The following is a 14,038-nucleotide window of genomic DNA, read 5'->3' as shown; positions in this document are numbered from 1 at the left end:
CTCTCTCTCTCTCTTCTTTTGCGTCGCTGCCCGCCGTGTCGTCGCCACCGCTGGGAGCTCGCTTCTTCCGCTGCGAAGAAAGAAGAAAAAATGGCGGACGCGAAGGCGGTCACTATTCGGACGCGGAAGTTTATGACCAATCGCCTTCTCTCCAGGAAGCAATTCGTCAGTTTTGAACCCCGCATACTTCTCCTGTTTTCGTACAACCGTTTTGTTGTCCTTATATTGCTTTGGTTATAGGTCATTGACGTTGTTCACCCGGGAAGAGTCAATGTCTCCAAGGTCAGTTTTTGTGGCTAGGGTTTTGGATTTGGCTGTACTTTGTATGATTTGGTTATTGTGTAGGCGGAGTTGAAGGAGAAGCTGGCGAAGCTGTACGAGGTCAACGATCCGAACATGATCTTCGTGTTCAAGTTCAGAACGCACTTCGGAGGAGGGAAATCCACCGGTTTTTGGTTTGATCTATGATACGGTGGAAAATGCAAAGAAGTATGAGATCGTCTCATCAGGGTATGCATTTGTATCAATTCCCCTTCCCATCTTTGCCTTTGCCATGTTGGTTTATGTTTTCCTTAGTTTGCTTGATCTTTTCTTTTTTACTATTTAATTTGCTTCAATGCCATCGTTGTATATTTTTTACTGTTTAGTTTTTGCCATCTTATTACCTTGTGTGGAGATTTACTTTTGGATATTAAGTGTGTTTGACATGCTAAATTTGTAGCGGTAGACTCAATTTCGACTAGTGCACGTATGATCCAAATCGATACCAAAATGTTATTCCAACACAACATTCTGATAGCTAGGATTATGATTTGATTTCCACTCAACCCTTTTTATACCGGCAAGTTACAGAAGTTCCAGTTTTTTATTGCATAGGTTTAACTGTATCAAGTTGTGGTAACAAGGTTTCTGTATTGGTGGAATTAGACACAGGATATTCTAGTTGGTTTTGTGGCATTTGCAATTGGTTTGAGTGGATTTGAGATCTACTGAAATTCACCAGGGGATGACAAGTTGTGTTGGGAATCTGATACCCAATGGATCATTCAAACTCAGTCAAGCCTCAAATATTCCATCTTCTTATCTTAATTTTGGTGCATGACCTTTTTTTTGTCTGACTTTGCTCTCTCACCACCTCTGACTTTCAGTTTTCAAGTTCCTATCTGTACATAGTTTCTCCATCATCTTCAGTTCATTTGGCAATCAGATACATCCTTGATCTCTCATTCTTTCTGTAGCTACTCTCTCTTTCAGGAGCATGCAGGGACATGTTTACCTCCCCAATCGGAACCTTCATTCTTCTATTACATTCTTCTGGTTCTTTATCTAGGATTTCTTGAATTGATTCTTGGCTTCTGACTACAGTCATGTTTATCTTGAGACTCGAAGTCATCTTATTACCTGTTCTTCTAGTCAACACAAAAAAAATTAAATGCATGTATATTTTTCATCTTTTTTTGTTAAACATATAAATGCCCAGCTATAGTCTTCTTGCAGTTCTGGGTGAAGAGTTGGCAATTAACATCTACAAAAAATTCTATCTGTTCATGTTGATGTTCCCTTTAAACCTGATATTTGAGCTTCCAGCAATCTACTTCACATGAATGAGGTCACTCTTTTTTAATATTTGACAGGGTACGCATGCTAAATAGTAGCCAAAGCATGTTATGTGCTTTTGCAATGCTCTTGGGGGTTTAAACCTATATGAGACTATAGCACACTTTGTTACGTTTGTGACCGGGGCATTGAGGCGTACGTACCACGATTAGATGTGGGACTGGCATAATGTGGATTTTTCACAAGTCATTTTAGACTTCAATCATAACTAATTTAGCCTTGGGACTCGAGTACTTTGATAATCCAGTGTGTCGTGGATTCAACATGTTTATGGAAGAACAAGATGTTCTAAAGTTCAGTTTTGGCCTGGTACTGTCTGGAGGTTGGAAATCATTGTGTTGTGGCCTACTTGATGCACTTAGCGACCAGGAGTATTCATTGATACTGTTGGCAATGGTTTCTAAAAGAATCTGAGAGACAACTGATATTCACTGATCTGAGCTGCACCGAGTGGCTGATATTCATTGATACTGTGGTTTTTTTTTTTCCCCCCTTGAGAAGATGACCTGATATCTGTAGTATTTGGTTGGCAGAATGGGCTTGCCACAAAGGTTGAGAAGTCAAGGAAGCAATTAAAGGAAAGAAAGAACAGAGCAAATAAAGTTTGTGGAGTCAAGAAGGTGAGCCAAACATTTTCACAACTACAACCAAAACAAATGAGTTTGTACTTGGATACATTTGTCCGGTGCAAACTGTCTTGCTTGTTAATTGCATTTGGTAGAAGAACTTGTTGAGCTGATTTTGATGCACTTGAAAAAAATGCTTACAGTTCATTTTTTATGTTGTGTCCAGACAAAGGCTGGAGATGCTGCCGAGGCTTGGGTCGGCCAGTCGATAATACTTGCTAGCATAGAATCGGGACATTCATGTGCTCTTATATATTTGAGTTGCGAGATTTTGATCCCAAGGACAAAGATGATATTTGCATCTGAGTGTAGAAATGTGCAAGTCTGGTGCTTTCTTAGTCTTCAGTTTGTCATTCACTCGCAGCACCATGTCTGTTTCACTTATGCTGTTCATTTTAAAGTGGATCCATCATTGGATTGATTACTATGAGTTCAATGGAAGGATTTGGCATGGCTTTATCATCAGTTAATTGAGTTGTAAATATAATTAATGGAGTTGAAGTTGCAAATATAATTAAAATCGTTTCCAATTGCTACTGGGACAGAAAGAAAGCAAAAAGAGTCCATCCAGTCTGCTGCTGCTGCCTTCCCTATGCGATGATATCGTATACATTCTCATCGCATTCTCTATATCAGCTACATTTTGTTCTGCTATCATAGGGTAACTTAATTCTCATGAATAAAGTAAGCTGGGGGGTAGAAGAAGACATACATTTTGTTCTGCTATGCATTTATTGACGTCAGCTTGCACGTTGCTCATCAATTGCGCCCTTTGGCCCATCAACAAGAGATGGCGTCTTAGCACTAATCACGAAGAACGGGTCCTTCGTTTTCTTGCTTATTATTATGAAGCCCAATTAATTATTCAAGAAAAATCTCAGCGGTCAGTGTGTATCACAAGATTCCATAAGCGGTCTCCCTCCGCTCGCTTCATCGGAACAACGTTCGCATATGATCCCGTTGACAGAATTCCGTAAATCCAGGGAGTATTAATTAGACGACTTAAATCACGGTGATGTCACCCCACGCTTTGTTCATCCGTCTCCGACTCACCACAAGGAAACGAGTAGTAGTATATTAGGGAGGTTTAGTAGATAGGTGAGACAAAACGTGGAACCCACGAGGGAACCTATTCTAAAAATAATGCTCCTCATAAATGTTTTGCTTTGACAATTAAGGAAACTCGAAATTAAATCATTGGACAAGAATCCGGAAAGATTCGCTTTTCAAATCCATAATTCCGTGTATAAATAAACCTTCTTCCACCGCCGACCGATGCCAACTCTCGATGTCGTCGTCCCCGAAAGTTGCCATCTTTCCTCGTTTATCCGCCGAGAGAAGGATGCGATGACCCCACACGTCGCACTTCTTTGGCAAGCTTTTTCCTTTTCCGCACCGAATTCCACGCTTTCGAGCGGAGGAGACAGCGCCCTCGGAGTGGAGCAGCGAGTGAAAGAGTAAGCTTTCTTTTGTTCTTCTTCGCGTCTACAGATTCGAGGTCTGGCCCGTGTGCCACGGCAGAGAAAGACCGAGCTAGCATCGACGACAGAGGAATGCTCGCTCGGTGTTCTTTCTCTTCCTTCTCCGTCTTAAGGTTCGTTCTGCGACCTGAGCGGCTCCTTGAAGAATGAGAAAAAACTGTGAACTAGGGAATGGTGGGTAGCAGGAGAGCACGCAAAACAGAAGGGTCGGAGAGTAATCTGCATGTGTAATAAATGTGAAGGTCTGGGTGACTCACGGGACAGTCAGCGTGTAGAGAGAGAGAGAGAGAGAGAGAGAGAGGGAGACGACGGCACAAAAAAGTGTCGATCGCAGGTGGGACTAGTGTCACTGTGGTGACCGTAGCTATAGATTTGGGACGGTTGGACGCTGGTTCGCAAAGCTTTTGTGGGAGCAAAACGCGAGCTTTCGAACCTCCGAGGCCGGTCCGTTTCCTTGTTCCTCTCTCTCTCTCTCTCTTTTCCTTCTTCATGGAGTGACGGCCGTGGTTTTCGGGCATTTCACGTGGTTTATGCACAAGAGAGAGAGAGAGAGAGAGAGAGAGTAGTGCGTGGCAGATGAGCGCTCTTGCTCGCTGCGCTCTTCTCGTCTTCTCGGCAAGGTACAGAGAGGAGCAGGGAAAAACCATTCTCTCGCCATGTGGAAGGTTGTCTCCTCTCTTCTTCTTCCTACGATCTCTCCCTGTCTCTTCTGCTGGGGTTTTGGAGTGTAGAGGATATATAAGGAAATACCTGCAGTTTGTTTCCTGCTGTGCTTTCGTTTGTTGCTTCTAAATCAGCTGCAGATATCAAGTAAACGACCAAAGCCTTCGCTTCTGTCTTCATTTGAATCCTGACTTCATTTACCCATCTCCCTCATCTACTTTCTTTTCTCCTTTTTGTTTTGTAATGGGTTTCCGATGTGCGGTCTTCCTCCGATTGCGAATCGATCGACGGGTTTGGGTGGTGGGGAATGCACCTGTGTGTACCCCATCCCTTTGTCTTCTATTGGAGTTGTTCACCGCGGCGGGTCTGAGACTTGTGTTCTTCTTCGAACTCCTCATACATTACGAGCGCCTTCTTTTATCTTTTCATCTCTGCGACTCGTGGCTCCTTTTTCAGTGTTTTTACCACCTCCAAGAGGTTTCTTTCTCTCTACATATCCCCCATTCAATTCGCTCTTGTTCTCTGGTTGTAGGACGTAGAGGGAGGAAGCTTCGTCGCCGGAGACCATTAGTTTCCCAGGAGGAATTCCTTTGATTCCAGCGGCCGGGAGATGGGTCGGGCGGCGCGGTGGCTGCGGAGACTCTGGAGCAGTAGCAAACAGAGCAAGGAGCCGAAGGACTATCCCGGTCATGGCGCCGAGGATAGGACGGAGAAGAAAAGATGGAGCTTTAGAAGGTCGAGGGATTCCGGCGATGCGGCGCCGGGCCAGAATGCTTCCACGGCAGCGGCGATCGAGGCGGCGTGGTTCAAGTCCTTCTACGCTGAAAGCGAGAAGGAGCAGAGCAAGCACGCCATCGCCGTGGCCGCGGCCACGGCTGCTGCGGCCGATGCCGCGGTAGCTGCCGCCGAGGCAGCAGTGGCCATGGTGCGTCTCACCAGCAGCGGAGTGGACGCCGTGTTCAGCGGCGGCGGCGGCGGCGTTGAGCGGCTGGCGGCGGTCAGGATCCAAACAGCATTCCGAGGCTACTTGGTATGGAATCTAACGAGACTCCATGTTGATTTGGTCATCAATTCCGTTCTTTTGATGCTCTGTGCAGTCCTTTACGTTTCGTTTTCCAAAAATCTTTCCTGTTGTTTTTGCCGACTAGTTGTTATCTGTCGAAAGAATGCATAGCTTTTATTGCTCTCTGTCCAAATGAGTACTATCTAATTCTCTATGATATCTCCGGTTTCATCATTTATCTCGGTTTCCATCCACAACGCTCGATGGTTTCATGTCCCGAATCCAATTCGATGATCCGTGTAAATGTTCTTCCCGTTCTCTGTTCCTCGCAGAACGGAAACAGCCAAAGCTTTCTGTTGTATTAGCTTTCTCGCTCAGTCGTTAATGCCTCCATTTTCTTCTTTGCAAGGCAAGGAAAGCACTCAGAGCGCTCAAAGCATTGGTCAAATTACAAGCCTTAGTCAGAGGATTTCTTGTTCGCAAGCAAGCCGCGGCAACTCTTCACAGCATGCAAGCTCTCGTGAGAGCTCAGGCCGCCGTCCGAGCTCGAAGAGCACGTAACCTTCTGCCTGATGATGGAAATCTTGTGCCGGAGATCCGCCGCCGGAGATCATTAGTATGATACGAATCCTTATTCTAGCTGGATTTCTCACGAAACAATCAGTACTAAGCTTCGGTTTCTGTGTTGCTCTGTCACAGGAAAAGTTTGCTGATCCGCGAGGCTTGCAAACGTCGTCGTTCCAGAACAGGAGGTTCTCGACGAGCATCGATAGTCCTATCCTTGCGAGAAGCCCAAAGATCGTCGAGATCGATACGTGTCGAACTAAGCCGAGATCCGCTCGCCGAGCCAGTCTCCCGGCCGTAGATCCGGCAGATGACCTGCCTCTATATGCATTCTCCTCCCCGCTTCCATGCCAAATTCCAGCGCGGATCTCAATTCCCAGCCGCCGGAACCTCCAGGAGAACGACTGGTGCATCAACGGTGAGAAGTGCCGGTTATCAGCCACGGCGCAGAGCACGCCCAGATACATGAATTCGTTCGGCAACGTGGCCGTAACTCCGGCGAAGAGCGTGTGTGGTGCTGAGAGTGTTTTCCGGCCGTACTCGAGCGTGACAAGCTCCCCCAGCTACATGGCAAACACGCAGTCATCCAAGGCAAAGGTGAGGTCTCAGGGTGCACCGAGACACCCGCCGGAATCAGCAGAGACGAGAAAGAGGCAGCCTTTGGGCGAGGTAAACTTGGAGGCCAGGGCTAATTTTGGTGGTATTGGAATGCACAAGCCCCGCTCTCAAATTCAAGAGGCTGCTTTCAGCTTCAAGAGAGCAGTGATCGGCAGGCTGGATAGGTCCTCAGAGCCGGGCAAGGAAGCAGAGAGGGAAGTATACTTGCGGAGAATGTGAAGATGCAATGGGGTTCACAAGCTCAGCACAAGAGGAAAGACAAAGCGCTCTCTTCGCCTTCTTCTTCTTCTTTTCCTGTTTGTGCGAACAATTTGGATGAGAACATCGATAACATGGTGTGGAGTAAATTTTTAGCACATTCACTCATTTCAGTGGGTGTTCTCAATGTGAATCTGAATCCTTCGAGCGAGCGAGCGAGGGGCTAAGAATGTGGTTTTCTTGCTTTCTGGGATCATCTCCATGTTTGGCTCATCAGTCGCAGAAATCAAAGCAAGACTTTTGGTCTGTTTAGATTGGATGTCCCAAGAGATTTAAAGCATACTCTTGATTCCAACCTATACATCCTAATTCAATGGCGAAGCATCAAACATTAACCACGAAGCAGCCGGCGGACTCTATTTGTAGAGATGCAGCCGAAACATTTTGACTCATATAAAACAAATAGCGTACTCGAGAATCATCATCACACTGAAGAACTCCAAGTGGTTTGTTTGAACTCGGCAAAAATGTCTGAAAGAAAGCTCTCCGGATGAAGTAGCTATCTCATGAGACAAGGAGACCAGCCCACCTGGTGTCCATGTCGATGTAGCAGCCACCACTGCACATTAGCTGGGCCCAGAATGGAGGTCACAATCGCTCCGGCGGGGCCCCACCGTCCTTCTCCAATCTCCAGCGGCCACTTCGGTGGGCACACCGAGTAGGTCGGGTGTTGGCGATCCTCTGTTCCCCTCTTTGCGTTGCGTGGGTGTGGATCCCCCAGCTGATTTATTTTCTTTGGAGCTATCCGGTTGGCGCCCGTCGACGCAGGTTGGCCGAGCATCATTTGAATACGAACAGCCTCATCCAAACTGGATCCGAATCATCATCATAATAATAATAATTATAGCCGGAGAGAATCCATCCAATTGCCTCCGTATGTCGGATCTAAGTACCCAACTCGAGCAAAGATCTGCATGTTCCTCCCTCGTTACGGTGTGTTAGACTAACATCTTTGGATGATGAAAGAACTGGAAAACATGGAGATGAAGACATCTACTCGATTAACAATCTTTTCTGCAGACTGCTGCTGTATTCGATGTGTTTTGTTCGAGAGGAAGATGGCTGCCTGTCTCGTAAACCTAAGTGGAATAATTTTTGATGAGATTGTATCCCAAGTACATTTCATTCCCGAGAAGATAAGAGCTTCAAACAAGTAATTTCGGCTGCACTCTGTCTCTTGCATACGCATGCATGTCTAGATGTATCGGGATTCTGCATCACCAAGATTATTCTTCGAGTCGGTGTTCCTTACCTCTGCATCTCTGCTCGCACAGCAAGCAGTACGTGCATATCAGTTCTGTGGCTCTACGTAGACAACAACAGTACGTCAAAATCGACTCGGACACTCTTGTTTGTATGGACGATCAAAGTTGCCTTGGATTTGAAACTTAATTTCAGGCAGATGATCATGTGGGAGGCCAGAGATGGAGCAGTAGGTTGATGCTGATGCATGAAGCTGGTCTGACCCTTCTCCCTCTCCTTTTCAAGTGCCTTTTCAGTAATCATTTGGTCCTTATCTGGAGGGTGTGCACACACAACCTGAAATATTCCGTCTTCTTCATCACGCACCCTTTCCTAAACCTTGTCTGCCCTACTACTACTATCCCCCAAAAGCACGAGGGACCATGGCTTGCACACCGAGCCTCGCTCCTGGTGCGGTTCACATGCATGTCTCGGCCGAGCCATCAGTGACGACTAGGGAAAGCACAGAGAGACAGCGATAACTAGCCTACTATCTCGGAGGCTGAGCCACGAGCTCGGTAGGACCATCGGTGTCACCTTCGGATCGAAAGAACCCCGTAGATGGGAGGTCGAGCGAGCTGAAACTATTTCCCCTCGTTCCGAAAGGAACATGTTTGGCGTCTGCGAGAAGTTTCCTGCCATCTTCCTCCACCATATGGGTGGCCCTGCATGTGTACCGGCCGAGCAACCTAACACAGGAGGAGGAGCGGCTCCCCTCGATCACCGGCCACGGGACTTGTCAGGTACTTGGTCCTTTCGTTCACAGTTTTCCACGTAAGAGAGAGAGAAAAGAGAGAGAGGTATCATCCATCCGTGGGAGATGTTGTTCTCATGTTCCGTCGCCGGATCAAGACACACACGCAGCAACCGCAGCGGTATAAACCCACACAACTTTCCGGTCTGTCGATAGGAAGACTACCAGTGGATGAAGTCGAAAGGATTCCGGTTCTGTGTACTGAAAGGAGAAGTTGGCCACATCACAATGGATCTGTGGATGCAGCTGAAACATGAAGGGACCAAACGGAGAAGATCCCGTCCTTCCTCTGATCCTTCAATAATTTTATCATGTCCTTCATCAGGAGTAGCCATCTGCTTGTTATTGTTGTTGTTGGTGGTGGAAATGCATCTCAAGCCATTTGTATTACCAAAGTAAAACAATGACTCGCTCTTAAAGATGTTCGAATTGATTGTATCAATCGATCCTTTGCACTACTAATTTCTTTTTCCGTACTGTATGAATTATTGTGCCGTGTTGGTTTAACCAAAATCGAGGTTGAACCACATGATAACAAAAAGGACTGACATGCCATGCACAGGTTCATGTAAACTACTCCTCCATTAGCTCTCGGAGGCAGGCCATTTGTTGTCCGCTAATAATTTACAGCTTCGTCGGCTCGGCAAACGAGGCTTCCCTCTCTGTGCTCGTATGATTGGCGATATATTATTTGCATTTCAAACATAAAGCATTAAACTGATATGATCTCAGAGATTAACAATATTAAAGAAGATTTCATCGGTAGGACAGTATTGGATCATCGGAATAGGGGCCATTAAATCCAATCTCCTTCATCAAAACAAATTAGACGAAAAAAAGGAGCAAGAACATTCAAATCCTATCTGATGGTTGAGATACCGATTTAGTCGTCCGAAATATAAGTTTGGATGAGAGCTCAGTGTTGTGCTGCTCGTCAAGATCTACAAGGAAAGCGTGACGGTCATAAATAATGTTCGTTCCGGACAATAATTGATTCACCCAGACGACCGAGCATGCATGCACATGTATTTGGATCGCGTACGCGCTTGTCTCGTCTCAGAATCATGCGCTGGGATTTGAATCCATCCACCCTCGGCTGTTCGTTTTTCTAGCTGAGGAGCAAATGATGCAAAGAGTTGTATGGCGAGATGGGAGGACGACATAAGCTTCTCGAAAAGAAGCAATCGGACCATTTTCTTTCTCTTGGTACTCGTAAAGAAGCAATCGGACGTGGTTTTGTGTGGTGAAGGGAAAAGGCGACGGGAACATCTTTGACGAGGTTTTGCTACACCGTTGGTGGCTCCGACATGAATGGTGAACTTGGGGTGTGTTCTTTTCACCCTCCGAGAACCGTTTGAAGTTGCAGCGATTTAATCTCAGAAGAGGCTGTGATTACTGGAATCTTCACTTTGCTGCAGTCTATGACCAAGTCTTGTCTGGACTGTCCGTGATTCAGTGGATGGCTACTGGCACTTATAGTTCTTTGGTTCTTAGTCCGGTGGCTCTGCATACTCTGACAGACACAAGTAATGTCTCTTAGCGATAAGGAAGAAGACAGCAAAAACCCATCATTTTTTCCTTTTTCTTTTTGTTGTTGGAGCAGCGGTAGAGCATTCAGCATGATGCATGAAGCTCATCCGAATCTCCTCCGAGTTTCTTTTTCGGCAATCATTAGGCCTTGATTTGTTGGACGAGGGTGTTTGTGAGGGTTACACACGCGCATCGGAATGATTCCTCTCTCCTCCGCTCTTTCCTAAACCATGTCATGTCCTTCCCCCGAGAGCCGACTGCGCCTGTTGCATCACCCCGTCTCGTCCCTCCGACTGAAACCCTACTTCCTAGGAATATTCTCTCGTCTTCAAGAAAAAGTGGAGGGGATTCTTCCGAATATTTAATGCTACATTTGTATGGCCGAACGAAAGGACAAAATGTCGACGACCCAAAACTCCTTTCCAGCTTGCGAAAGCTGATACTGTTCGACGCTTGCAGTTGTCTCCTCCAAAGCAGTGGATCGAGGATCCAAGTTGCTGTAGGGATCATGAGCTTCGAAATCCTATACGATTCATTGTCGCTGTCATAAGCTACAAGGACTACACTGTGGAGAGAAGCTCGACTACAGAAAAATTGCAGACTTGTGGTCTACGCTCCAACCGGTACGGCACCAAGACAGATGCAGCACGTAATTCAGTCCCCATTTTCCGATAAACGTAGAGAACACGATCCGATCTTACGGATGTTTTATGTATGATACAGTAGGCGTACGCAGGCAGCGCTTTTGCAATTTTACCTATTTTTCTTGCACCGAAACACACGATTAAATGGAGATGGAGTTGTCTTCTTTAAGCAGGGGGGTCGTTCATGAGCAACCCTGCCACCACTTCACTTAGATTAGAGAGCTTCGGACTCAAACGACGAGGCTTGTGATATTGGTGCTTTTGATGGTCATCGATTAATGAAAAGAATAGAAGATAAAAGTAATTATTAAAGAAGCCTCCGTAAGATGGTGCTCCTGACAATACCAATCTTGGATTGATGCAAAGCAAACAGTTTACGAGCCAGATGCTTCGTGAGTAGGGTAAGAATAGATCGTTGCTGTTGTTGTTGCCGTTACTGTTACTGCATAAAGTTTCAGCAATGGAAAAAGCTATAGCAATGCTGTAGCAGAGGAAGAAGCTACAGTAGAGGAAGAAGTTACAGGGATGTTGCAGTGATGCTATAGCAGAATAGGAAGCTACAGCAGAAGTGCAGTAAATGAGAAAGATGCAATAGAGGTGCAGCAGAGGAGGAAGCTGTAACAGAGGAGGAAGTTACAGCGATGCTACAATAGAGAAGAAAGCTATAGCAGAGGAGGAAAGGTGGGGCAATATTGGTGGAGTACAACACTAGAGACATCACAGCGGAAGGGAACGAACGTTGGCGCAGAGTGATAGTGGAGAAAGCCTTTTCTTTTGCCGCCGGAGGTGGAGAAGCAGAGAAGAAAGCTTGAGTAGAAGAGAGCTTACTCTAAGCAAGTGGCTCTGATACCATAATGAAAAGAATAAAAGATAAGAATAATTATTAAAAAAACTTTATTAAAATAACTTTAGCTTGAATACATTAACATGTCCCTCTCCTATTTATACAGATTAGGAGTGTGGATGATTTTTCTCAACATAATAGACGGAAAATCCGTCTTCCGAATGTATGTTTCATCTCTTTCCCAAGGACTGCGTGCTTGGTAACGTCGGGCACAGCAATCGAATCCATCATCCATGTTTATCAAGAGATGGAGCAAGGAGCAAAAGCAGCAAACGAAACAAAAGGAGAGTTATGTCTGATGCATTGAAGTCAACAACAATCAATGACTTGATTATTTAAGGGCAAATAGACGGTTAAACAGGCGGCCGGCCGGCGGGCGGGCTTTGGAATTCCGGGATGCAGTACATGTGTCACGTGAATCCAGTGGATGCGATGCGATCCTCGGTTCTCGAGCTCCTCCGATGAGAAATACTGTGACCATATACTTTGTTTTTGCATGCTCCTCGCAGGACCAGATCACGTACGCTTGACTATTAATGGCTCTGATGTCAATGGTGGGGGAAGGGGGGCACCACCCAAGAAAAAGCCCCATTAATTTCGGATGCAATCATCATGGTGGTGGTGCTCTTTCTCGTGATGCTCTACTTTCAAGGAGTGCACTATTTTATATTTTGAGTTTTTTTTATTTTTTATTTTTTATCCAAAGAAAACAAATCGAAGCCTCCTCCATTCCCAACCAAGTTTTGGATGTTAGGATAGAATCGGGAGCGAATCCGTGTTCGAGTAGATATCATGCGACTCGTTTTCTTGACACACAGAGGGAGAGAGAGAGAGAGAGAGAGAGAGAGATGTGATGCGATTAATGGTAAAAACGTGGATGGATGGATGGAGCAGAGTAGGGGGATTGGATGATGGTCCATGGCTAATACAAATTGAATGAATGGTGTTCTGTGCGCTGAGGGCATGCAGACAATACAATTGAATGAATGGTGTTCCGCAGCCTGCTATTAAATTCAATCTCAGCCTGCGCAGACATTTTCTGAATGCAAAAGGGGGAAATCATGTGACTTTTTTACTTGTAGGATTGCAATTTATATCGGCTACTGCATTAAACCAAAAAATAAAAAAGGAACAGCGGGCAACTGTAAGTTAAAATCTCCCTCGAACGCATGCGATGAACGGTATATGCCTGTCCATCCGGCGTGACAGAGCCAGCCAGGTACAGTTGTCTACTAGTTTCTTCACATGAAGTCCATGATTCTTTGCCAAATCATACTGCTAGCAATTATTTCTACTGGCCTCGATGATGATGATGACGACGACGATGGGGTGGGTGTTCGACAGTCATATTTCCACCTCCAAAAAACACTAGATCAATATCTGGGGCCAGTCGATAGGATACGGCTGGAATGTAGGGCACCAAGTGCAAGATCACCGACCGTCCGAGACTTGTTCGGTAAAGAGATCATGCTTCTTTCCCCCCAACAATACTTTTATTATGCTCAGAGAATAAAAGAAAAAGAAAAAAAGAATGGGTGACTCTCGTTTCAGTGCTGTTTGTTTGAAGTAATATTTATTATACCTAATATATTTCCAGCGGAAACACACAAAAAAAAAAAAACACATAATTAAGAAGAATCTGATACAAAAGTTTGGACCCAATCTTTCTATTCCTTGGCTGAGGAGCCGTATGAACAGTCCGTCCCAAAGGAATGGGGAACATGCAATTTTTTGTTTTGTTTTGTTTGTGGATCACATCCCCGTAAGACCCAAATTTGAGATGCGGCAGTCGACTATCTTCTTCTCATAGACCCAGTATATAACAATGATCGTTTCAGTTTGACTATGGTATTATAATACTACAACAACAATCTCTTTTATTATCTATCTATCCTCGGTTGGGCATGGAGAAACCCCTACATTCTCCCGTCCCCTATCGCTCATCCCTTGCCGCCGCTGGCTATTTATTATGCTAATGCCCTCTTTATTCTTCCATGTTAATTTGTTTCTTATGATTAATCAGATAGATGCCAATGCCCTCAATTCTTTTATCTTCTTTTTACACTAAGCTATCTCCAAACGAATAGACACTTTGGACCACAGGTAACCAAACTACTTCCTCTGCATCTCTTAACCAAACAACAATGCCAATGGTAGGTATTCTTACACCACATTAAACAAATCCAAAGAAACC

General features: G+C 45.3%; 1 protein-coding gene and 1 pseudogene across 3 annotated transcripts; both read left to right on the top strand.

The window, feature by feature from the left end:
- Positions 1-2,588, top strand: LOC135644425 (small ribosomal subunit protein eS24z-like; annotated as a pseudogene). The gene is made up of 5 exons (XR_010498474.1): positions 1-165; positions 241-282; positions 346-510; positions 2,151-2,237; positions 2,410-2,588. The product of XR_010498474.1 is annotated as a small ribosomal subunit protein eS24z-like (transcript).
- Positions 2,589-3,563: 975 nt separating this feature from the next.
- LOC135586512 (protein IQ-domain 26-like) lies at positions 3,564-7,082 on the top strand. 2 transcript variants are annotated; one of them, XM_065163493.1, is made up of 4 exons: positions 3,564-3,700; positions 4,920-5,417; positions 5,800-6,006; positions 6,090-7,082. In XM_065163493.1, exons 2-4 carry the CDS (start codon positions 4,998-5,000, stop codon positions 6,789-6,791), a joined length of 1,329 nt encoding a protein of 442 aa, XP_065019565.1. In that variant the 5' UTR covers positions 3,564-3,700; positions 4,920-4,997; the 3' UTR covers positions 6,792-7,082. The 2 variants fall into 2 exon arrangements, with proteins under 2 accessions (XP_065019565.1, XP_065019564.1); XM_065163492.1 differs by lacking the exon at positions 3,564-3,700 and adding an exon at positions 4,262-4,389.
- Positions 7,083-14,038: the final 6,956 nt, after the last annotated feature.

The sequence above is a fragment of the Musa acuminata genome, chromosome BXJ3-8, assembly GCF_036884655.1.
Source record: "Musa acuminata AAA Group cultivar baxijiao chromosome BXJ3-8, Cavendish_Baxijiao_AAA, whole genome shotgun sequence".
Classification (NCBI taxonomy): Eukaryota; Viridiplantae; Streptophyta; class Magnoliopsida; order Zingiberales; family Musaceae; genus Musa; species Musa acuminata.
The sequence above is the reverse complement of the archived record's forward strand: the minus strand, read 5'-3'. Positions and strand labels throughout refer to the sequence as shown.